Genomic DNA, 25,220 nt, shown 5'->3' on the forward strand with positions numbered 1-25,220 from the left:
GTAGGGAAAAGTTAGGGAAAAGTTGACTTAGTATATTTCCTTCTCTCACATGGGATACGAACTGGATTAATCTTTTAATATATTTTATGTGCATATATATATATATATATAAAATATAAAAATATGCAAGTGTTTACTAAGATATGAATAAAAAACAACAATATGAAGGTATGTTGAAACGTCCATTTATAGAATTAATAATATCATCTAAAATGAATCTTTAATAAATAATATATTACACACTCTACATAACATAATACTATTTTATAATTCAACATTGTAAATGTCAAGAGTAGTTGTACTTTTCTCAAACCCTACAACGAAATTCTAGCAAAAACTGCATGCTCCTACGAGTAATTTTCAGACCAAAACAGTTTTTTTTTTTTTTTTGTCGACTGCCTCATATTAACCCTTTCAATGAGGATTGTTTTTTTTTTCACAAAGATTATAGTATTGTATTTTTTTTTAACATTTAATAGCATTATTACTAGGGTGTCAATTTTATCTCGAGATCCGAAGTTTAGTCCGATCTATCCAAAAAATAGTAGGATTCGGGGTAAAATATTTAGACCCGAAAATTTTTCAGATTTCCAGACTGGGTTTAGATGTTTCAAGTTGACTCGAAAATTCGATTTTTTTTCTAAAAAATAAATTTAGTGGATCGGTCCGATCTGACCCAATCCGAATTTAAATTCAGAATCTATAGAATCAGATTTCGATCTTGATTATTTAGATAAAAAAAATCGAGTCGATCTAAATCTGAATCAAAGCTAATAACGATTCGGTTCGGACCAAACGGATTAATACCCTAATAATCATTATGTATCCATCGGAATCTTAGAGATGGCAGAGCTTCTAAGATCTCGTCGGAGTCAATCTGCATTAGCCGTTAGATTTTCAACGGTTAAAACACAGATCCGTAAAAAAAAATCCACGTCAGCCTAGCGTACCACACCATCACAAAGGTACACCCGCACAGGATAACTACCAATTAAAAGAAAAAAAAATGTGGTGCACAAAAAAAAAACCCCCACGGAATCTCCTTCTCCATAAATACATCTCTCTGCTTATCCAACGCCTTTTACCGTTCAGAAGCTCTCCCAACAAGGAAGACGAAGAGGAAGAAGAAGAAGAAACATTAATCACCACAAAAAGAGCTTCACCTTCTTCTTCTTCCACATATCCAATGGCTAAGCCATCGCCATTGATTTTCCTCATTTTCTCGCGTTTCTTCGTTCTGGGTATGATGATTCATTGATAATCTCCATTTCTCCGACACTGTTACCTTTTTTTAGATAATTCTCTGTGTTCTTGCTCTGTAACTTTGACTGTGATTTTTGTTTTTTTTTTTTTCTGTTTTGTGTTCATGAAGAGGTCATGTCGACGAGCTTCACATTAGTGAACAAATGCGGATACACTGTTTGGCCGGGAATTCTATCGAACGCCGGAGTTCCTCCCCTCCCTACCACCGGCTTCTCTCTCCTGACTGGCGAGTCGCGTGTCATCAACGCGCCGTCGTCGTGGGGTGGTCGTTTCTGGGGCCGCACGCTCTGCTCCACTGACTCTACCACCGGGAAATTCACCTGCGCCACCGGAGATTGCAGCTCCGGTAAGATCGAGTGCTCCGGTGCCACCGCAACTCCACCGGCTACCCTCGCCGAGTTCACCCTCGACGGGTCCGGCGGCCTCGATTTCTACGACGTCAGCCTCGTCGACGGCTACAACCTCCCCGTCCTCGTCGCCCCTCGCGGTGGCTCAGGCGATAACTGCACCACCACCGGCTGCGTCGTCGACCTTAACGGCTCATGCCCATCTGAGCTCCGGGTAACCGCCGCCGGGAAAACTCCTCCGGTGACTGCGTGCAGGAGCGCTTGCGACGCATTCCGGCGACCGGAGTACTGTTGCAGCGGCGAGTATGGTTCGCCGGCGACTTGCAAGCCGTCGGCGTACTCTCAGATCTTCAAGAGCGCGTGTCCACGCGCCTACAGTTATGCGTACGATGACAAGACGAGCACCTTCACATGCGCCAAATCCCCTGACTACGTCATCACCTTCTGCCCCTCTCCCAACACCAGGTGAATTACCGAAACTACCCCTCTATCAGATACTGTTTAGTGTGAGGTCTGCTTATTATATATTTTAGTTTCATTTTTATTTAATTTAATTTTTAAAAAAATATCTTATGGATCTTTTGGGGTATTTTTGGCCTTAACTTTACTGAGGTAAAGAACACTTTAAGGTAATGAACTTTTTTTTTTCACTGAATAAATCAATAAATTAAGATATTTTTGGTCAGTTTATGCCACCTACAATGGACCCACTAATGATTTTTTTCCTTATCGTGTGATTGAAGTCATTTTCATAATTATCATAATGTTTTTTTATTGGATTTTCAAAAATCGAATTGGGGACAGTGAATGACTCTATGAGTTGCGTGTATTTATTTTCACAAAGAATCAAGGCTGACTTTTTTCTGTTCCCATTTTACCCTTGTGAATCTTTAGAGAGATGATTTCCCATTGGTATGCGGGATCGGTGGTAACGGACCGTCATGGACGTCGTTTGTCACCCTCCAGTACCGAGATGCCACGTGGCGTCATGCATCCGTTTTAACGGTTATATTCTTTTTCCGTTTTGCAGTCAGAAATCATCTCAGGATCAGAACACTGACCCAACGGGAACTTCACCGCCGGTGACAACATCTCCGGCGACTCAGACGCCGTCTACGGCGACGTGGTCGCCGGCGGATACGTCGATGATCTACGAAGGTGCGTTCGATGAGAGCGGCGCATCCTCACCGTCCACGTGTCAGCTGTCTTTGTTGCCACTTGCGATAACATTCGCGCTCTCGCTGGCCTTTTGTCGGTTGCTCTGAACAATCAGTATCTACCACGTGGGCAATCCACCATACTATATGGGCCCCAACTGGGCCTTAATTTGGTCCGGCCCATTTGACTTTTTGTCCAAGCGACGTCGGATCGAGCCATCGGAGAAAGTTAGTCGATGAATTTACATAAATGCCCTTCTTCGGGTGAGGAAAAGTGGGATGGTGGTGGAGTAAAATAGACATGTGAGGTCACAAAAATTAGGTTTTATGTTTTTTTCAATAAACTAAATATATATATATATAGGATTTGGGGTAAGACTATATTTAATTAGTTTAGATTAATTTAATTGTTGGGAGAAAGTGGCGATGTATTCTTCGTTAATTTATTTGTTTTGTGGGCCATAAAATAATGAAATAAATAATACTGCTTTTTGGTGCATTGTCGTGTTCTTTAAACTGTCGCATATAATTTGCCTAGTGGGGCGTAACGTGGAAGCGAAAAAACCCACAAGAAAATCGTAAAAATAAACGGACTGAGATAATCATTGTAATCTAATTGAAAAGAGGCAAAGTAGTGGTGACCAAAGACACCAATTATAAGTGGATAACGATATAATTAACAAGGGGAAGTTGATGATGATGATGCTTTTTTTATTATTATTACAAGTTATATACATTTGTGTATAGGCATGCATGCATATAATATAATAATATACGTATAGGCAGGACTCGGCAAATTTATTTGAAAAACATGAATCCGGCTTGACCCGTCCAAATTTGTTTGGATAAATGAAAATGCAAAACCCGTGAGCTTGGATTTCTATTTTGTCTACTCTTTTCCAAAATTGGATATTAAAAAAAATCCTAGTTATTTATTTATATATATATATATATATAATTCGTGTATTCGAATCATTAGATTCAAACTCAGATTTCAAAATCCAATTTTTTTAATACAAAAATCGCCAAAAATTTTAAATTTCAATCAATAATCGATTATTTGAATAATAACCATCTACCTAATCGATTTTTTCATTAGTTTATATATATATATATATATATATATATAATTGTGATGTTTGTAATCGCATAGTAATGAAACCCCTTTTTCATCTCAAATGCAAAGTATCGAAACGTATGATTGGATAGCGACAACAATGAAAATAACACAAAATGATATGATTTGATACGAATATTATGTGGAGGGTCAGACGGTTGAGACATTGATGGATAAGTTTGGCAAACTAAAAGGGTCCACGTTTTCATCATCACCGAATACACATTTCAACGGTTTTAGCTTTTTATCTTCATTGGATTTTTTTTTTAATTTGGGAAAAAAGGTTCATTGATGTTTTCATTCAAAAAAAAAATCAACCCTAAACTATCTTATATTTTGCTGTATTAGATAGAGGGAATCACCAATGATTTGGTATTATTTTGGTGACTCTCTATCTCGTTTTTTTCAAGACTGTATATATATATATAAATTAAAAAAGATAACTTAAATCCATGATCGGCCCAATTATCCATTTAGAAAGTCCATTAGAAAGTAAAGCCCAATAAAATTAAAATGTTAAAACCCAAAACAAAATTTAAAAGGCAACAGTGTCAGAAGTGGGATTTGAACCCACGCCCTCTACCGAGGACCAGAACTTGAGTCTGGCGCCTTAGACCACTCGGCCATCCTGACTGTTGCATAGATGTTAAAATATAAAACGTATATTATATATTTTTCTAAGTATAAATAAATTATGTTACTTTTAAAACAAAATCTAAGAAATATTAGATTAACAAAATAGTATGTGTATATATAAAATTCACTTTGACAATGTTAGGGTTAGAATATAGAAAGAAATCTGAGCATATCATGTTTTGGATATGGGTCAATCATATTTCTCACCATATCGCATAGAGAGATCCATCGCAACCTTTGGATTACACATAGAGTTCGTATTAAAAAAAAAAATTGAAACAAATACAGAACGTTCGCATTTTTCGGGAGCTAACTATGAAGGCTTTGAATGTGAATGATTTTTATTTTGAGTTTTTGGATTTTAGTTTTTGTTTCTATAGTTTTTGTAGTTTTTAAAAAACTTGATTGGAAACCTAATATTTTAGTTTCTAGATTTTAAACTTTAAATGTAAAAATATCGAAAAAGAATGTTATACATATGTATGTATAAAGTAAAATTTTCTTTAAAACTATGGGTATTGTTATCTTTTAAATGTTTTATATAATTAATATTTAATAGAAAATGAAAAAAAACTTTTAAGAAATAAGATTTTTTAGCTAAAAATATATGGAAAGTGGTTTTGATTTTTCCTTAATTTTTTTAGAAAACGGTTTACCTAAAAAAATGGTTAACGGATTTTTTAGAAAAAATAAATAAATAAATAAATAAACAAAATTTTTATTAGATACTTTTTGTGTTTTTAAAAATTAATTGGAAAAACTACAAACAGTCAATGCCTAAACATTTTATGTATGTAATGGCCTAACAGGCCCGTGTGCGTATATATACATAAAATGTTGTTATAGAATAAATAAAATGTCATATAGTGGCACTTGGGGCAGAAATCAAGTCTTGCTAAATCTAGAGGTATCTTTCTAATCAATTCTCAATTTAATTTTGATATAAATGCCCATATCACAAAATGTTCTTGGCATTTTATTGTACGCACCCACTACATAATATATATATATATATATATATATATATATATATATGCGATATTTCTGTGTATATTCAAAACAAAATAACAAAAATAACCAAGCTAGAAAGACACTAGTAACAACCTAAAGATAAAACCAATAAATTGAAAGACACCAACCACGATATTATTAACCTTTGTCATTAATATGATGGAAGTTAATGAGAGCATTACAAATCATTTAAATAAATATATATATATTTTTGTTTTCTTAATTAAGTTAAATGTTGAATTTATTTACATTGCATTATATAAAATAACTTTATTGTGGGAAATGCATGGTTAGGGCTCACTCACCACCCAACCTAACTTGCGTAATTACGAATGTTTTGCATGAAATGCGGATTTAGACATTCGTTCATATGATATAAGCTGAGCTAAGTCTCGATCAGTATACTATTTTTAGATACTTGTATTCAAATCAAACCAAATTAATATTAAAAAAATATGTTTATTGTGCGAATTCAATTTAGCACAATCTGGATATTCATTAATTCAAAATTTTTAAAATCTGCATTCTGGTTTGGTTCGATTCATTTTTTTTAATATCATCATGGTGACCCTTTTTCCGAACAAAAAGAAATGTTATATTTCTTTCTTGCTTACAAAATATATATTATTCAAGTCTTCGGAACTAGAATTAACCTGAATTTTTTTTTTACCAAAAAAAAAAGAATTAACCTGAATTTTGATTCAAAATATCCGATTTTCCAATACATATATATATATATATATATATATATATATATATATATAATTCAAAACGGCGCATTAAACCCTAGCCTATTCATATGAATTTATTTTAAACTCTCACGCTACCTCATAGATGGAAAGTTATTGTTAGGTTTTATTCCAAGTGAAAAAGGTAGGGCCGAAGATATATATATATGCACACACAATATTATATTATTTAAATCGAATTAGTAAAAATCTTTAAATAAAAAAAAGAGAATTATCTTGCAAAATACGTTAATGTATTTAATGCTCACGTCACACTGACGGCTCCAAAAACGGTGTAGTTTCAAAGTTCTCTTTTCCATTTGTTCTCACCCAAAAAAAAAACAACAGAAAAAAAAAAAGAAAAAATGAAACAGAGCGAAATGATCCGAAGAGAGGAAAAAATCTGCCTATTTTCGTAATTTTCCTTTTCTTCAATCCCCAAAATTTTTGTATTTCCCCGATCTGCACGACGGTGTGTTAGACGCGCTACTGCGAAAATCGAGCATCTGATGTATCCAATGGCGTTATCAGACGCGGTGCTCGGTAACATCACGGCGATTTACGTGGCGGTGATCGTCGCCATCAAGGCGTACGGACTCCTCTCCGGTAGGAGCTTCGGCCCTGGATTTCTCCTAGCCGCCTCGATCTCCGCCGTCGCCGCCGTCATCTTCGCAACTCTCGCCTGGGACGTCTCGCTCAGGGCGGCGGAGGCGGTTTCGCGGTGCAGCCGCGGCGGCGGAGAAGATCGGAGCCACCACGTCGGAGGGATCTGCCGTGGAGGGATCTGTTGGCACGGAGTGGCGGTCCGGTCGCCGGCGTCTCAGGTCCGGTTCAGGCTTCCACAGCACATTCCGTACGCCGGTGATCTATGAGAATTGATATAATATATACATATATATATATATATATATATATATATATATATCAGAAGAACTGGGTTTTTAAATTGTTGGTTTAGGGGTGAGTTTGTTGGGGTTGAAAATGTGTATGAAGTGCAAAGCCGATGAGTGAATAATTGCGTAAAGAATAAACATTAGATAAATAATGTATAGTGAGAGTGACATAAAATTTGGGTATTTGTGTTCAAGTAGCTTGTAAATTAGGGTTCTTTGTATCGATTTTTGTAAATTTAACAAATAACTTTTCTCCAAATCATGATAAGATATTTTGTTTGGGTTTTGACTTGGTTTGAGTTTCAGACTTTTTTTTTTTCAAAAATATATATTTAATTTTTATATTAGATTTAGATGAATTCGAATTTTTTAAATTTCATTTACATTCAATTTTCATGTCACAAAACATAATACAGTATAATGCAAATACTACTCACGTGGTGAAGATAAATCGAACGTCGTAAAATCTTTGTAAACATTTGATCACACAGAAAAACCTGAAATTATTGAGATATATAAACTATATAAGATGCGTGATGATTATTAAGAACAAATAATATATGGACTAGGCCAATGCGTGTGCGGGGCTCCATCCTATTACCTTTAGGCAATATGAAAACCACCAAATTTTGAACCCAATATAATGAATTTCTTTATAAAAAAAAAGAGAGAAGATTTCAAACTTTGACATTATATAATGAATATAACAAACTTTGTTTTTCTGTTAATATATAATTATTTTAATAATTGAACAAAATTTAGCTAATCATTTATTTCTTTTTTTTAGCACAGAAAATTGAAATCCCAGAAAAGAAAAACGAAAAAAAAAACAGATAAATGATCTAGACGACTTGGCACTCCAAACAACAAATCACGAGTAGAAACTTCTATGTACAGACACAAAACCAAACATGGAAAAAAAAAACCCGAAAGCCAACATACTTGTAGACAATTCAGATTGAGTTATCCAACAACGTATATGAGTGCAAGAAATAAACACAGAGAGAGAGAGAGAGAGAGAGAGAGAGAGAGAGAGAGAGAGAGAGAGAGAGAGAGAGGGAGAGTATACATACATACATACGTTTGCCTCCCATGATATGTTAGAGACGAAGATTGGTAGTGAGAAGGCGAAAAAGAGTGGCACTTCCTTGGCTTCTCTGTTTTCCTTCTTCCATTGTCTTCTTCCTCCCACCTCTATTCCCCTATCCATAACATCGTCCATTCACAATTATGGAGAATTTATCGTAATTCTACACTTTAGAATTACTGCAACAACAATGGTACAAAGCCCATTTCAAGTAATGAGAGTTTACAGTCACCCCTAATACAGTAACTGAATCCAAACCAAATACGAAACATACTGGTACGTAAATTCAAGAATTACGTGAATAATTTGGCCAATGTATCGTGTGAAACGGATGTTTACCTTTGTCTCCATGACGTCGTCCTCAATGTCGAGCGTTTTTATGTCTCTTGTAAGTAACACAGATGAAGCCGGTAGAAGCCTCCTGTCGGTATGAACAAAGTATGTTCACAAATGGGAGAAGAGAGAAACAAAGCAACTGCAAAGAAAGAGACTGTTTTGATTTAGTGATGAACCTTTTGGGCTTCTCTGCTTTCTTGGGTTTCTTGGTCGAGGCTGCTTTTGATTTGTTGTCAGCCACTTCAGTGTCATGGCCCGGAGCTGATTCAGCTACGGGTTTAACAAGAGTTTGATCCTATAGATGAGGAAGAAATATATAAAAAAAAATTATTTCCTCATCGGTGTTGCATCAGCTTGAGAATCAAGAACTTATACGCATAACAAAAACCAGAGGGGAGAGCCGGAATGGCAAACCTTTGGTTTTTCTGTCGTGTTTTCGATGTCCAATGGGTTCATTTCATCGGCCAGGAATCCAGATGTTGAGGGGAATAATCTCCTGTTTCTGCAATATGGGCAAAGAGAATTTAGACAGAGAGGTTTTGATGAGCACAGTTTCACAAAAATATGGTTAAGGGGTTAGAATCCAACGGGAAACCCTCAAATTCATTCTGACATTACCTTTTTGGTTCCTCGGAATCAGGAACTGTTGGGGAAGTTGAAGTTTTCGATTGGTTATCAAGTACCACATTGTAGCATTCCTGACTAACTTCAACTTGCTTTTCTGAAGGTGTCGGAGCGTTTTCTTCCTGGGGACATAAAGAGAATTGGTATCCCAAGCGCTTGGTAGAAGATCAGCCAAAAATGAAGCAGCAAACCTGTGATTTGTCAGTCTTTTTCATATCCGAGGAATTCTTTTCCTCAGCCAGCAATTCAGATGATGTGAGCAACCTAGTTTGATAACATAACCAAAGAGAATTTAAAGAGAGAAATTGAAAGCTTAAAGACCCATCAACTTATGAGGGGATCCAATGTGAAAGCAGAAAACATTTTGGACAGACCTTTCTTTTTCCTCTGAATTTGGAGATCTGCTGGATCTTGTAGATTTGGTTGGAATATCAGACAACCCGTTGCTGCATTCCCGAGGATATTCAACTTGCTTTGGTGAAAGTGTTGAAGCATCTTCAACCTGGAGAGTACATGAGTATCAGTTTTCTCAAGCATTTGACTCAAGATTAGCCAGAAAGAAACAACATAAGCTTTTTAAATCGTTTTTCCAGGTAAAACTAGAAGATGCTGTGCGTTAAGGCTCTCAAACTACAGAATATGTAATGGCTTGTTAAATCATTTAAACTACAGAGGTACCCTAAGGAAGAATGTGAAGACAATGGGATGCAATTTAAGATAATTAAAATTCACAAAAGCTAGTCTTAGGTCACTAATCTGTCGGACCGATCAAAATGATAATTCGGACCCTAGCTGTCTATCGTTATCCAAATGTAGTAAGAATATATGGTAACAACTAACCATATCCCCTCGGGGAGGTTCGAGGGTTAACTCTAAGACTGAGTAGCTACTACTTCCATCACTATCACCTGATTGAGAAGAGCTGACCACAGAACCTGAACCTGAAAGGCGTAATTCAGCATCTCAACACACAGAAAAGGCTTAACAAATACATGGCATTCCGAAAGAACTGAACCTAATTTTTTTTCCAGTTACTTGTTTCATATGAGTGAGAATAACCTTTTACGTCCAATCCATGATGGCTGTCCTTGATTTTCAAACCATTGGATTCATTTGAATCCTTGTCCTTGTTTTCAGCCACTGCAGAATTGTCACAGCACTGCGACATTCAGCAAAACGGGAATGAGTTCATAGTGCTCTAGAGTCAATTCTTAACCAAAATATGACTATGTTGCAAGGCCAAAAAGAAGCAAAACGACACAGTTACCTGATCTCTTTGGTGGTCAACACTTCCGATTTCAACATATAGAGACGTAGTAGCGATACCCACAATGTCATCAGAACTCACAGGCTGTCAACCAGTGCACAATAATAAAAGACCAACATGATTTTGTTAGCAAACCACTGAAGGTTTACAAGCGGTTCCCTCACGGGTGGAAAAAGTCTCTACGGATTACATCTAAGAAACGAGCTGGCAAGAAGTTTCTTTTATTTTATGTTCTGTACTTTTCTTCCAGTATTATAGGAGGGGATCCTCCAACTTTGTATCTTGTTTCTCCATAGTGGGAAGAGGAGTTCCTAAAATAGGCAATTTTATTTCCTTGTTATTAGGGGAAGTTATTTCCTACGTTTGTGTATTTTTAAATGCTAAGAACTGAATGGAAAAGGGGTATCTTGAAAATTCAATTCAGTTTTTGAGAACTCTATTCTCAAGAGGTTTTTAGGTTCTCACTTCTGAGCCTGAATTAAGCAATCATAGGTCGTAAGAAGAAAATCCCCAACCAAATCATCCAAACACCCATTGAATTCCTATCCCGCAGACCCATAACAAGATCCATAACCCGGGACCGTAACAGATTTCCTGCACAAATTTGTAAGTTATAGAAGGAATTATCGACTAGTCTTACTCTTGGTTGTTCACCATTATCTGAAGACATCGAACGTTGAACGAGTCCAGCATCTTTGACCTTGACACATGAATAGAAGGTTAGATACTTCAGTTTATGCATAAATTATACATGAAAAATTGGAAATAGATGGAAGTGTAACAGTGATGTACCACAGATTTGCTTGCTGCAACAGATTCACGGCATACTTTCGCGTTAGCATCACCCTTTGTCTCAATAGCACCAGAATAATCACCATTCGCGTTCCTCTGAATATTAGTGAGACTTCTCAAATGTTTTTAAATAATAACACAGTAACCCAAACTAGTACTTCAAGCTTACTGCTACCTCACTAACCAAACTTGCATCAACTGCGAAAGGTTCTTTAGCATGTACAGCTGCTTCTACCTCAGGAACGCATGCTTCGGCCAGTTTTTGATTGGAAGACAGGCAAGCAGACCTGAGACTGATCAACTCCTTCTCTAATCCAAGAGATTTTAGCTTTTCATTCCCAAGGTTGTCTTTGAGACTACAGATTTCGCTTTCTGCAACCTATAATACAAGTCAAATCTTATCAAACTGTTATAAAATAATTGACATAATCTTTGGGTAAGGACATCCTTAGCTTCAAAGCATAGCTATATCACAAAGCTGGCGAATGATAACAAAGGAAAATAAAAGTCAACGGCAAGAACGTTACTTTTAGTTTTTCATTGTACTGCTTCAAGACACTCCATAAAACTTTAGCAAAATTTCGCATAATGATATGGTCTCTTTCATTTTTATCCCTGTCCAGCCCAGGAGATGATCTATCCTTTTTATCAGCTTTCTCTGCCCGCAAACACACTGGACCAGAAATGTATTAGATATGCCAAAAGGAAATAGGGAAGAGAATAAACTGCATGCAATCAATATATTTGGAGTAATTGCCATAGCCAGCAGCTTACCTTCCGCAGAAACTTGATTTTTCTCACCGCCAACGACATCTTCGACCTATGGACGAAAAGGCAACATAATAGGCAAATGATGTATACTCTACAGAATTACGATTTCACAAAAGACCCAGTAATATGTTTAGAGAAAGTCAGTGAAGAACTTGAGAAGTCTTGGGAGCACTGAGTTTGATTCTCTTGTTTATCCCAGATCTTGGAAATGTCTGGAGCTGCCTCTTGTTGCAAGGCTCATCAGCATTGTCAAACCTAAATAAAGTTCCAAAAGAGAATAGTTTAGTGTATGTGATAGCCATGAATTTCAACTTTTTTGAGATCATAATAGCGAAGATATTACTGGATTTGTTTTCGGAAAGGAATATTACTTGATTTTCATATAAGGTGAAGCTTGTTTTAGAAGGAAAGAAGTATCAAGATAGTCCTCCTCTCCTGCTTTGACAGTTAAGATCTGCAAAACAAATAGCCAGGTTCGAGGAGATAAAGGTTTCACAATATCAGGGTCGAGATATATGATAGATAGCACAAGAACTCGGGCAAAATCAACACAGTCAAATACTCATACCAAAGCCATCCTCTTTTTGCCCTCCAGATAATCTCGCAAGTACCTTGTCAGCTACACATAATTGAAAGCATATTAGCAGCATAAACAGGTGCAAAAAGGAATAATAAGCAAACGAGAAGTTACACATAAACCATTGGAAAACTTTCATGTAAACTGAACTCTCTAAGGAATGTATTATAGGTATGCATTACCAAAGAATTCTGGTAATGTTTCTGTAATCCCTTCTTTCGGTTCTTCTGATACTCCAGCAATGACTAAGAAAAATGCAGAGCAAGGAGCAACAATCTTTAGTTAAAGTACAGTCCTCCAGAGAAGACAGACCAGGCCATCCCAGGGAGTTCAAACTTCAAAGGACCTACCCGCAAGCATTGGCCAAAGACCATAGATGTATTGTTGATGAAATTACTCTCAACCAACCGTTCTCCCTGAAAAAGATATTGAATGGATAAAGTGCCATGAGATCACAAAGTTTTATTAAAAGATCCAGTAAACATGCAATATGAACTGATGCCTTCTGTGATGCTAAGAAGTACCGAAAATGATACCATTTAGTCATGTTTATTTTATCAAGTTGCTTTTCAAGTATTGTATGGACTGCATACTCACACGGCACAAACTTGCAATCATGATATAGTTCAGGGACCTTGCATGTCAGGTATCTTACGAAACAAAATCGATACAGAAATCTAAACAAAGTGAACTAAAACCTGATTCCCAGTTCTTTTCTCTCTTTCTGCTCCTGCCAGGTCCACTATTGTCAGCATAGCATCACTAGACTGAACTCCACTTCCATTGGGAGAGTCAACACAGGCAGCTCGTATGTTAATGATGCACTGTGAGCGACTGAAAGTGTATCCAAAATGAATGAAGACGTGAAGGTATATGGCTTAAGATTATTGACAAAGGCTTTTCAGCAAAAGAGCTTCCACCTTCCAAGCCATTTTTTACGCGTGGCTAAAAAGGGCTATCAAGATGAAAATTTTAACTCCATTTACCTGGATTGGCTATTTGAGTTAGTCATAGCTGTTGCACGTTTCAGAACGGCCTGCCCGATTAAGGACTCTGCTTCTTCAACGTTCTTGATCAGTACCTACATTGCGCAATGGTTAAAAAGAAAAAGGAAAAAGGTGAGTACTACTACGTACATGGGGAAGTTCATCATCATCAAACAAAGACCCTGAAAAAAGTTCAAACCTCTTGCAAACCCTTGATGGTTGACTGTTTCACAGACAACTCAGAACCTCCACCTCGTAGTAAATCAGAAGCCCTCTCTCCTTTCCCTCGTTCAGAACATATTTCAAATACTGATAAGTAAAATAACCTGAAGAATTCACATTAGCAAAAGATAAGAAGGGAACTGCAAAAAAAACTGTGATCAACAATATAACTTTGTTTTCTTCTACCGGTATATTCACAATGTATCACAGTTGCAAATGTTTCCCATGATCATCAAATCAACCAAGATTACCGAAAAGTTACCTAGATGATCCGGGAGAATTCTCATCCTTCTGCGAGAAAATTCGACGCAGGGCAAGTGGCACGATCCCAGGATCCCTCGGACTCCCAAAAACAGTGTGAGTCTTCCCCGAGCCGCTAGGCCCTAAAGCAGCCAACATTCCACTTTTCCCTCTCAGGAAATCCTCTAACAAAGGATGTGCCATCTTTTCATACACATCACTCTACACAAAAATACGACAAAAACTTCCTCAATACGCATGCCCTCGAAAATTCTGGCGAATGAGAGTTCAATTTATGTGAAAAGGTTATCGAACCTGAGAGCAATTGGGCGGGAATACGTTGGAAAACCCTTCGTACACCTCAGTCTTGCTCCGTTTCAGCTCTTGCAATGCAGAAGGCGGAGTGAGAGTGACAGAACATGGATCGTTAACAGTAATACAAACCTCTTCGCTCGTCTTCATTTTCTTTGCGATCTCCGGATTCCTGTTCTTCTTCGACGGATTCTGAGGCCAGACATTTCTAGGTCTGCTCTTCGCGGCTACCTTCGTACAGCTTTTCAAGGGTTTGATTCGGAGAAACACCTTCAGATTCTCCAAGACCGGTGGTGATTTAGACTCGGGTTGGAGAACCTGCATCGAGAGAATCTCGTCGATCGGGAAGGCGGGGACATCGTGCGGCTTCGCGGAGGCCGGAGCGACAGCGAGAGGCTTAGACGTGGTGGTCCACGGCGTAGCTCTAGCTTTCCGGTGAGGATTCCGGCGTACTGTTACGGATGAGGGACACGGCGGAGGAGTGGGACTTTTCCGATTCTCCTCCATGGCTCTTCTCTCTCAGATCTAGAACCAAGGAAAAATGGCGGAAAAAGGAGAAGGCTTTTGCTCGTTTAATTCAAAATGAAAAATGAGCCAATTCTTTTAAAATGTTTTTTTTTTAAAAAAAAAACAATACAAAGCAAGGTTTGGTTAGACAAAATAATTTTAAAAAATTAATAAATACATTAAATGAATTTTATCTCTAAGACATTAAAAAAAAGTTCCAAAATTTTACAAGAAAGAAGTCAACCTCAACAAAACTACCTATAAACATAATAGTAACCATAATCATATTCATAATCCACCGAGTAAAAAAAACCATTTTCATAATTTGCATGATTATTGTAGACAACATTACAACACTCTTTAACAAATTTTATTGGGTTTAGTTCGGTCAGTTTGGTTTGATTTATATATATGAAATCTAAGAAAACAATTTGATTTGATTTGGATCGGTATAAATTTATCGATTGTTATTCGACTCGGCTTTGCTTTAAATTCGCATTGAATCAGTAAAATCAAATATCATGGAATATTATTTCGATAGTGAAATTAACAGTAATTTTATTATATTTAAATAGATTTAAAAAAACTTACCTTAATTTATAAAGGTTTAAGAAGGGACGATCTTAATTATCAATTGAAAAACCAAACTAGATTGGGTTTGGTTTAGATTGGTTTGGGTTGATCAATTTCGCTGTACCGAACCGAAATCCCGATGCATAGCAATCATAAATATATGAATGCATAACAACACAAAACGTAATATACAAATTAAAACTTAACATATACAACAGCACAAGTATTTCACATAGACCCCTCACTACACTTGTACGAACAACACAAAATTATTATTATTACCAATTCCAAACACGAATTAATTTTGACCCATAACATAATAAGCAACCAAATTCCATGGTTCAACGAAAACAGAGTCAGAAAGTGATGAAGTTGGTCACTGACCGAGGAGGGTTAGTGAGCATATGGACGACCTCTCTCATAGTCGGCCGAGCCGTGGCCTCGGCCTCCACGCACATCATCGAGACCTTGAACATGTGGATCATGCTGTTTATCGGGTACCCCGTCAGCCTCGGGTCGACGATCGTTATCACTGTGGCCGCATCCGAGGGATCGATCATCGGTATCTCGGAGGCCACCGTGTTCCTCACCCACCCCACTATGTCCACCCCGTCCTCGAACTCTCCCACAGGTTTCCTCCCCGTTATCAGTTCCAGTAGAACCACTCCAAAGCTGTACACGTCGCTCTTCTCGTCCACTTTCAACGTGTAGGCATACTCTGTTATGCATTATAAACAAAAAAAGATCATAAGAACATTATTAACAATAAAAATAGTCTGAAGGATATGAAATCTATAATCCGGTTTCAAATATAAATAGGAGTGTGAATTGAGTTGTGGTTCACGAAACCGGTGAACTGGTTCGGAACAACTCGTTCTTAGTTAGCTAGTTCAACGAGCTCATGGTGGTTTAGTCTCGAGCCGAACCAAATCGTTGTACATTCCTGAATACAAAATTTCCGTACCTGGGGCTATGTATCCGTAGGATCCAGCAATGGACGACATACACTCGGAAACAGCTCCATCTTCCAAGAACTTAGCGAGACCAAAATCAGCGACATGAGCCTCAAAATCCGAATCCAACAAGATGTTGTTAGACTTCACGTCACGGTGCAATATCAACGGCGAGCAGTCATGGTGAAGATAACACAGCCCTTTCGCGGCCTCAACAGCTACTCTATATCTCGTCTCCCACTGAAGATGCCCGCCTTTCGACCCGTGCAATAGCTCCCCGAGGCTCCCATTGTGCATGTACTCGTAGAGCAGGAGGTTCGTTTCCTTGTTCGACACGTAACCGAGTAGCCTCACGATGTTGCGGTGACGGATACGGCCTAGGGTTTTGATCTCGGCTGCGAACCCATGGTCGCTACGGCTCGTTCCACGCGGACCGACGAGGCGTTTGATCGCGACGTCCACGCTATTCGGCATGGACCCGCGGTATACGATCCCTGCCCCGCCCTTGCCTATGATGTTCTCTTCCTTTAGGCACTCGAGGACGTCCTCTGCTTTGAAGTCCAGTCGTTGGAACGCGGTTAGCTTCCACGCGCGGGATTTCTGATGCATTTTCTTGTTGATTTGGTAGACCGTTACGCTAATCAGCATTAAGGCCGTGATTAGTGAGACAACCGTGATTATTAGCCCCGAGGCTGAGAACGATGTCGTTTCACCCTCGCCGGAGGTTTTCCCGGCGCGTGAAGGACACGCGACACGGTGGGGAAGGCAGAGGCGTGGGTTTCCTGTGTAGGATGAGTCGTTGAAGACCATGAACTGGCCGTCGAAAGGGACTTTTCCGGTGAGGTCGTTGAAGGAGAGATCGAGAGTGGTCAAGCTCGTCATGTTCTCGATCTCGGTGGGGATGTGGCCGGTGAGTTGATTCCAGGAGAGATTCAGGATTCCGAGGTTGATCAGATTCACGATTCCGTTGGGTATTTCTCCGGCGAGACGGTTGCGGCTGAGATCGACGGAGATCAAGGAGGTGCAGCGAGTGATGGAGCGAGGGATTGCTCCGGCGATGTTGTTCGCGCTGATGTTGATCTCCGAGAGATGCTTCAAATCGAAGATTTCTCTGGGGATTTCGCCGCCGAATCGGTTCCTATCGACAGATAGTGTCCTCAGCTTTGGGAAATTGCCAATTGCAGGAGGAATCTCGCCGGAGAACCAGTTGTCCGAGAGGTAAATCTGGTCGAGCTCGCCGCCAGACATCGCCGCCGGGAGTTTTCCGGAGAAGAAATTGTCGGTGAGCTCGATGATCGTCACCACCGGCAAGTTGAAGAACCCTGCCGGAACAGTCCCGTTGAGGAGGTTCTTCACGATCCGGATTCTGGTCAGAGACTTGCATTTGCCGAGTTCCTCCGGTATCGGACCGAAGAAGAAATTGTTCGAGAGAATCAGCGTCAGCAACTTCCCACCTCTACACAAATCCCTGGGAATCAACCCAGTGAGATGATTATTAGACACGTCGAGCTTCAGCAACTTTCCGCTCCGGCCGAGATTTTCCGGCAACCCGAACGTGAAATTGTTCTCCCACACCTCAAGAACCTGGAGATTCGGGAAATCTCCGATGAACGATGGGATTTCACCGTACAGATTGTTCGTAAACAGATTGATCAGAGTGGTGTTCCGGAGAGTGGAAAAGCTCTGTGGGATCTCTCCGGTTAGTTGGTTAACGGATAAATCCAGAGATTGCAAGCTCACCATCCCGGACAGCTCCGGCGGTATTTTCCCGGTGAGATTGTTGAACTGAAGAAACAACGTGTTCAAACGCGTCAGATTCCCCAGGCTCGCCGGAATCTCGCCGGTGAGATTACAGCTCGACATGTCGAGGATCTCGAGGTTCGTCAACTCGCCGAACTCCGGCGGAATCCCTCCGGTGTACTTGTTGAAATAACCAATGAACAACTTCCTCAGATTCTTCAGCCGAGACAAAAACCACGGCGTCTCGCCGGAGAGATCGTTGCCGTTGAGTCCGAGAAACTCCAAGCTCTCGATGTCTCCGTAGCTTGCCGGAATATCCCCCTCGAAGAAATTCCCGCCGAGATAGAGATACTTTAGCTTCTTAAGCCCAGAGACCTCCGGCGGCAACTTCCCAGTGAAGGCGTTGTTATACGCATCGAGCACTTCGAGCTCCGTCATCGCCGTGACAATCTCACCGGGAAAATCGCCGGTGAGGTTGCCATTGTTCGACACATTGAGGAACTTCAGAGAGGTGAGATTCTTCATCTCCACAGGCAATCCACCAGTAAAATTGTTCGCCGACAAGGTCAGATTCACCAAACGGTTCAACATCCCAATCTCTGGCGGAATCGTGCCGAAGAGAGGAGTGAAGGAGACGTTGAGGGAGACGACGCGACCGTCGGAGTCGCAGGAGACGCCGGAGAAGGAGCAGTGAGCGGCCGGAGAAGAGGAAGGTTTCCAGTCGTGGAGACCGGAACAGTTGGGTCCGATCATGGAGGATTTGAGCTTGAGGAGTACGTCCATGTCAGTGAAGGCGAAGCATGGCGTGAGAAGAAGCGGGAAAATCGAGACGATGTGCCATTGCAGCAGCAGAGAAAGAAGATGCTGCTGATGATGATGAGTATCGAAAGCTCTCATCTTCTTTTTTTTTTTTGGCTGCGTTGAAGAAGAAGAAGAGAGAGAGAGAGAGTACTAACTTAGCGTTGGTTTATGAACGGCATATTAGAAGAAGAAGAAGAGACCCTTGCGGTAATGTCTGCGAATAGCTACAATAACACCATGTATCTTTATAATGATACATTTAGACAATATTTTATATATATATATATATATAATATCAAACAATTTTAACAAATAAAGTAATTGGATATGATTCGCAAATAATACAGTGGAATTAAAAAATTTCGATTAAAAATTTATCATTAAGAAATTAACTAAGTTCATCTTCTTCTTTTAAATATAAAAACCCAAATTGTTATGCTCTTACAAGGTTCAGAATTTTAACTCATTTAACCACATTAAATACACAAACTCATTACATAAACTTATTTCGGAAAAAAAATTTTAATCCCCCTTCTATAATTCTGATAAATTATTTTAACTTTCTACACTGAATGTTAATTTAATTCATTACTACGCAGCTTATCATGGTATGGGATGCCTAAAAAAAATGGAAATATTTGTGTTTATCATTTGGAATACACGAGAATCTTATAATTTGATTGGTCATAAATGAGAGGAATCTACTTGAAGAAGACACTAAACGTACTGAGAACACATGCAGTTTGACGTGTCCTCTTCTCATTGGTTGCTTAGTGGACATTATCATATAAATCTATATACCATAAATTTTATAAAAAAAATTCTATAAATTTCAATATTATTCCAAATTTTTCCATACGTTCTATCAAATCTAAAGAAAAATTAGTAAATAATGTTGACTTGGCACATAAACGAACTAATCATATGAATAGTGCTTAAATCCACTAATTGAAACAATATATTTCGATTTGTGAAATAAAAATTTAATTTGAGTAGGTTCGGTTTTAATTCTACTGAACCAAATTCAAAGCAGAACAAATTGTTACAAAACAGAATAATTTTTAAAAAAAAATACAGATATAAATTGTTTTATTTTATTTGACAAATCTAAACATTACTTTGTTTCAACAAGAATATCTCAATTGCTATGTATTTCATCAAATTTTTTTCGGGAGCAAATCAACAAAATATACGTATAATAATAAATAAATTTTGTTAACCTAACAGGACACGTAGGACAACAAAAATATTCCAAAACTCCATATTTTTTTGTTTAAAATTGAGAGTTCATAGGCTTATAATATATTGAATATGTTAATATATTAAGTATTATATTAAGATTAATAGATATTTAAATACCTTTTTTCTTGTCGGCATTGTTTTTTTTTTCATGGAAGTGAAAAAATATAGTTAAAAATTTGAAAGATACTAAAAACAAAAGTAATATATATATATATATATTATACTCGTTAGTCTAAGAGACCACGGTATTATTGTGAATATTTTAGGCGCAAGTGTTGAATAGCATTCGATATTATCATGAAACGTTAATCGGACTTCTAAATGTAACGGTTTTCAACTAATTATTTAAACATTATTATATGTGATCAAAATATCCAAAAAATTCTTATTATACAATTATTTGAAACTCTAGCTATTCATAAATAAAAAGTAATTTTTTATGAAAAACTAATCACAAATACATTTATGAATTTATTCATTTCGAATTAAATTGTATACATTATATTTATAACAATAATGACATATTATAAGTATATTTTAAATTAAATTAGAAATACAAATGAATAAAAAATCGTTCTGAAATATATTTATAAAATCTGAAGTTTTATATAGATGCGCGGGTTGGGGTTTTAAATTTTTATTTTTTTTATATTTTTTGTATACGTTTTTAAGAATAAAATTTATTTAAATTTATAAAAAAAAATAAAGCTTTTTTTTAATGTTTTACCTTATAACTATATATAAGTATTAAGTCCGACTGCACTCGAATAAATAATTAGTTTGTTTCCGAATAAAAAAACTGTCGCGTAGTTTGTGCGTAACGGTTTACATTAAATGTTATTTAATTTTTCTCATGTAACGCTTTTCAACTATTTATTACAAACCGTAATATATATACAAATAGAAAGTGTCAGTTTAAATTGGAATTATATAAATGACTAGTGGGTTGGGTTTTCTAATATAATATGATAAACCAAATGTATAATTTATTTACTTGTTAGATAGATATAACAGTCTCCATTTTTTTTTGTTGAAATGTGAAACATAAATAATAATGTTAGGTACGTATAGATATTTTGGATTTTTTAATTTCAAATAGATTTTTTATTTTGCAAAAACATATTTATTTAATTTTTATATTCTTTTATTGGATACAAATTTTACCCACATTTTTTGTTATTTAATTTTGAAGATAAATTTAAACTTCATTTAAAATATAACTATTTCGACATTTATTTTTTGGTGTATAATACCAATCAAATCAACTTTTTGGATATTATTTACACAAACATGAAATTCTGATTGGTTGTTTTGGATTTCGAAACAGAATTTGAGAATTTTAGTGATTCTAATTGTATATATTTTAAACAACTTCAGCAAACGAAGTTTTGTGACACTTGATCATTTCAAATGGTTTCATCTGATTTAAACGTATTTTCAAGTATCAAAATTAAATTTACTCTATTGAAGGATCTCATCCCACTAGAATATATTTCTGTAATTTAGCTTCTCCTCCATATATATATATATACACACACACAGTCACCAAGTTCGAATTTTGCCATTTAAAGGGGATAACAATATTGAGATTACATAAACGTTTGCTCGAATGATTTATAGACTGATATGTTTTTTTTTTTATTGAAAAAATAGAAATGCTATATATCGTCAACAATACAACCGTCTCCTCTCTCTCTCTCTCTCTCTCCTCTCTTTTATTGTTATGTCTACGTCATCAGGGGCATGAATTGACGGTTGACCCTTTTCAGATATACGCTTGCTCAAATAATTTAGTCAAAAAAAGAAAAAATACACTGGATGTATTATATATAACAATAAAAACACAAAAGGATCCGTGGCGCAATGGTAGCGCGTCTGACTCCAGATCAGAAGGTTGCGTGTTCGATTCACGTCGGGTTCAAAATCCCGATTACGTCCTTTAATTTTTTAAATTATAAACTAATTTCTCATATTTGCATTTTTAAATTCAAAAAATTATGGATGGAAACTGAAACATTACTTTTAAGTTAAACCTAATCAAATGAAAGTTGATCCTTACAAAATAAAAATATGTTTCAACAGCATATTTTTTTTTCCAAATCAAATGAACTAAAACCCAAAACATATAATTAAATGACCCACAGCATTACCATGTGAATAATTTAATTATTTTGAATTTAATCATTTATTATCCAAATCGATTTTCATTAAATTATATTATTTTATAATAAAGCTTTCGTATTTTATAATTCCGGATTTTATATTCCATCAGAATTCAGTTTAAAAAAGTCAGAGTTTTTTTAAATAAAGGTTTATTTCTATATAATCTGTATTATTCGAATCAATTTTACATATTCAAATCAAAATATCCAACTCAAATAGAAAATACTTTAAAACTATTTATTTAGTTCCAGAACTAAATGACTCGTAAACAAACATTACCGAAGTGAAAACCTCAAGTGAGACTATGGATTAGATTCCCTATTCACTATTCAGGACAAGAATAGATTAGGAATGACGTGGAGGACAAAGGACAGCGAGAAGTAAATGGGCTTATGGAGTGGGCCCATTAATTGTGGGCCCATCACAAAGCCTGTGTGTTGTGTGTGTCCTTTCCCATAAGAGACAAATTTTACCCTTCTGCCGATTTTGGCTTTTAACTTCAAAGTCCACTCTCCTTCTTGTTCTCTTCCTCGCCATTGAATTCATATCTCATATTGACCTTCTGATTCATAGGGTCCCACCCTCTTGTGTCGCTTCTTGCAATTCATTTCTCAATTTTTTATCCACTCTTCTCTCTTGTTTTCTTAATCTCATGAAAATAATTTGTTATTTTTAGGGTAAACCCTATAAAATTTCCTAAATTTGTAAGATGTAGAGAAATAGTTTCTAAACTTTTAACTTAACAAATTTATTTTCAACTTGTAAAATGTATCATTATATTTCTAAACTTGTAAAATTGATCATTATATCGTCGAAATTTTTTCGTATACTAATTAACAAGTTTAAAAATTATAATGAGATATTTTATAAATTTAAATATAAATTTGTTAAATAAAAAGTTTAAAATTTAGTTTTTTTTATCATTTTATAAGTTTAAATTTTTTAGAGATTTTACCTTTATTTTTATGATCCTGAAAATAATGAGTATAGTATAAGGGGGAAAAATCTTAAGATTCCATTATAGATTCTATCCATCAAATTGAAGATTATTAATTCATGTTCCTGTCAACAAATATTAATGTGACTTTTGAAAGAAAAAAAACAATTATTCCATATGTAATCATAGTTATAAGAATAGTTATATTTTTATAGATATTTAACGAAAATTTTAAAATAATATATATATATATATATATATATGCGCGCATATATGAGAGAGACTGCGTACGTTGTGTTTTTCGTTTAAAAGAAGACAGAAAATGTAATGAAAAGGACAAGAATTTGTTCTGTGTTTCGGGAAATTCCCAAACCTCAATGAATGGCGAATAAAGTTTATCGAAATTATAAGCCCATCGGCAACATTTGTTTTTATATTTATAGAGAGGAATCTCAACTCCTAATGTTGGTCCATTTTTATTTTTGAAAGAATATTAGCAAATGCATACACAATCTTAGAGAGAGAAAAAAAAATAATCTTTTGATGCTGAAAGAAAATCTATGTGGATTATTAACCGAAAATATTGTTTAAAAATCGATTGGCAAAAGAAAGAATCATTCGCTTTTCTTGAATTTCCAAGATTTTTAATATATAGTATAGGTTGCAGCTTTATTTAATTTTTATATTCCAAAGTTTTTATGAATTTGCACTTTCGATGGTTCTAAGTGCATTAAATTCTTATCAAACTCACGTCATCGCTTTCTTCCAACGACATATGACATATCCAACTTCTGCAGAGTGTTGTAGTAACATTTTGATATTTATTTTTTTCCAACTAGATTATTTATTGTTGAACAGCAAAAAAGAAAAAATATATATATATATATATATATCAATTCAGTTATTGATTCGGTATTCAAATGGTTCAGTTTGAGAATGATGTTTTCGGTTTTATAAAAATTATATCAAATTAGAAACGTGTTATATAAATATCAAATAAGTACCAAACCATAATATTTGCACATATATTGGTGGGTAATTTGAATTTTAGTTCGATACTCATCTGGTTCGGTTCAAAGACGGTTTAGAAAAAATATACCAAATTAGAACCGAATGTTATTCACTTCGATTTGATCCGGTTTAATTTCGGTTCGGATTGGATCGAAACTAAATTCCCGAACCCAAGCGGCCACCCTTAATATATATCACGGATATCAAATTCATTTAGAATAACATTAAGTTATTAGTTTAGATCTGTCGTTAATAACTCAATATAAAAGTTTTTTAATGACTACTTCATAACCAACATCGGGATCTCTGTCATCTATAACGAAAATATGAATATGTATTATATATATATATATACGAATCTTTTCGTAAGTCGTTTCGTTTATTCCGTATTATTTGGATTTTAGTAATCAAAATCAATATTTATATTTCAAACAGTGATCGGACTGAATCATTTGAGTGCATACCATGCTTTTTTTTGTAGCATATAAATTGCATTTTGTTATTCTTCAAGATCGTGCATGGATGGAGACATTTGTTTGTAAGCATATAGAAATCAATATATTCTCGTATTTTTGTAGTTTGACCTTAACGATATAATATATACGGCGCTCCTTAAATAATTGTCGAAGTGTTTCGTTCGTGGATCCAATATTGTTTCATTTACATGCCCTTATAATGCTTTTTATATATTAACCTGAATTTATATTTATATATGTATGATCAAATGAACTTTTGAGAGAGACAATTAAAAGAAATAGAAAACGAATATAGAATTCATATATATATATATATATATATATATAAAATAATTATCCGACAAGATTATACAAATAGCAGACATAGGGAACAGCACCTACGGTACATATATTAAACGTAGCTCATCATGTAGATTTTGAAGAAATCTCTGGTCTATATATATACGAAATT

The 25,220-nt window shown here is 36.1% G+C and overlaps 4 protein-coding genes and 2 non-coding genes across 11 annotated transcripts; 3 read left to right on the forward strand and 3 right to left on the reverse strand.

Moving 5' to 3' along the window:
• Positions 1–1,057: 1,057 nt before the first annotated feature.
• LOC104811415 (thaumatin-like protein 1b) lies at positions 1,058–3,266 on the forward strand. Its single transcript, XM_010538098.2, has 3 exons — positions 1,058–1,241; positions 1,373–2,075; positions 2,641–3,266. Exons 1-3 carry the CDS (start codon positions 1,187–1,189, stop codon positions 2,873–2,875), a joined length of 993 nt encoding a protein of 330 aa, XP_010536400.1. The 5' UTR covers positions 1,058–1,186; the 3' UTR covers positions 2,876–3,266.
• Positions 3,267–4,433: 1,167 nt separating this feature from the next.
• Positions 4,434–4,517, reverse strand: TRNAL-CAA. The gene has a single exon. It is a non-coding gene; the product is annotated as a tRNA-Leu (tRNA).
• Positions 4,518–6,544: 2,027 nt separating this feature from the next.
• On the forward strand, positions 6,545–7,438 carry LOC104811416. The gene has a single exon (XM_010538099.1). It carries the CDS (start codon positions 6,769–6,771, stop codon positions 7,129–7,131), a length of 363 nt encoding a protein of 120 aa, XP_010536401.1. The 5' UTR covers positions 6,545–6,768; the 3' UTR covers positions 7,132–7,438.
• Positions 7,439–7,974: 536 nt separating this feature from the next.
• Positions 7,975–14,925, reverse strand: LOC104811418 (kinesin-like protein KIN-6). 6 transcript variants are annotated; one of them, XM_010538102.1, is made up of 25 exons: positions 14,370–14,925; positions 14,077–14,276; positions 13,792–13,918; positions 13,593–13,687; positions 13,305–13,440; positions 12,957–13,022; positions 12,789–12,851; positions 12,598–12,648; positions 12,401–12,483; positions 12,182–12,284; positions 12,033–12,078; positions 11,786–11,931; positions 11,494–11,637; positions 11,259–11,354; positions 11,107–11,166; positions 10,467–10,550; positions 10,259–10,358; positions 10,040–10,140; positions 9,574–9,701; positions 9,391–9,463; positions 9,194–9,321; positions 8,990–9,077; positions 8,752–8,870; positions 8,579–8,660; positions 7,975–8,346 (listed from the first exon to the last, which is right to left on the reverse strand). In XM_010538102.1, the coding sequence occupies exons 1-25, from the start codon at positions 14,871–14,873 to the stop codon at positions 8,116–8,118; spliced, it is 3,054 nt and encodes a 1,017-aa protein (XP_010536404.1). In that variant the 5' UTR covers positions 14,874–14,925; the 3' UTR covers positions 7,975–8,115. The 6 variants fall into 6 exon arrangements, with proteins under 6 accessions (XP_010536404.1, XP_019057869.1, XP_010536403.1 ...); XM_019202324.1 differs by having other exon boundaries at positions 11,443–11,637; XM_010538101.1 differs by having other exon boundaries at positions 11,434–11,637.
• A 674-nt stretch (positions 14,926–15,599) lies between these two features.
• Positions 15,600–19,157, reverse strand: LOC104811419 (receptor protein kinase CLAVATA1-like). The gene is made up of 2 exons (XM_010538106.1): positions 16,411–19,157; positions 15,600–16,164 (listed from the first exon to the last, which is right to left on the reverse strand). Exons 1-2 carry the CDS (start codon positions 19,034–19,036, stop codon positions 15,803–15,805), a joined length of 2,988 nt encoding a protein of 995 aa, XP_010536408.1. The 5' UTR covers positions 19,037–19,157; the 3' UTR covers positions 15,600–15,802.
• Positions 19,158–22,031: 2,874 nt separating this feature from the next.
• On the forward strand, positions 22,032–22,103 carry TRNAW-CCA. The gene has a single exon. It is a non-coding gene; the product is annotated as a tRNA-Trp (tRNA).
• The last annotated feature ends 3,117 nt before the right edge of the window (positions 22,104–25,220 follow it).

The sequence above is a fragment of the Tarenaya hassleriana genome, unplaced genomic scaffold (assembly GCF_000463585.1).
Source record: "Tarenaya hassleriana unplaced genomic scaffold, ASM46358v1 Cleome2, whole genome shotgun sequence".
NCBI classification, from domain to species: Eukaryota; Viridiplantae; Streptophyta; class Magnoliopsida; order Brassicales; family Cleomaceae; genus Tarenaya; species Tarenaya hassleriana.

Coding starts and splice junctions, on each gene's coding strand:
- LOC104811415 (XM_010538098.2), top strand. CDS start 1,187: ATGGCTAAGCCATCGCCATTGATTTTCCTCATTTTCTCGCGTTTCTTC. Junction 1,242..1,372: donor CTCGCGTTTCTTCGTTCTGG/GTATGATGATTC, acceptor GTGTTCATGAAG/AGGTCATGTCGACGAGCTTC. Junction 2,076..2,640: donor TGCCCCTCTCCCAACACCAG/GTGAATTACCGA, acceptor TCCGTTTTGCAG/TCAGAAATCATCTCAGGATC.
- LOC104811416 (XM_010538099.1), top strand. CDS start 6,769: ATGTATCCAATGGCGTTATCAGACGCGGTGCTCGGTAACATCACGGCG.
- LOC104811419 (XM_010538106.1), bottom strand. CDS start 19,036: ATGAGAGCTTTCGATACTCATCATCATCAGCAGCATCTTCTTTCTCTG. Junction 16,165..16,410: donor CTACGGATACATAGCCCCAG/GTACGGAAATTT, acceptor AATGCATAACAG/AGTATGCCTACACGTTGAAA.
- LOC104811418 (XM_010538100.1), bottom strand. CDS start 14,873: ATGGAGGAGAATCGGAAAAGTCCCACTCCTCCGCCGTGTCCCTCATCC. Junction 10,141..10,258: donor TCATGGATTGGACGTAAAAG/GTTATTCTCACT, acceptor TACGCCTTTCAG/GTTCAGGTTCTGTGGTCAGC. Junction 9,464..9,573: donor AATTCAGAGGAAAAAGAAAG/GTCTGTCCAAAA, acceptor TTATCAAACTAG/GTTGCTCACATCATCTGAAT.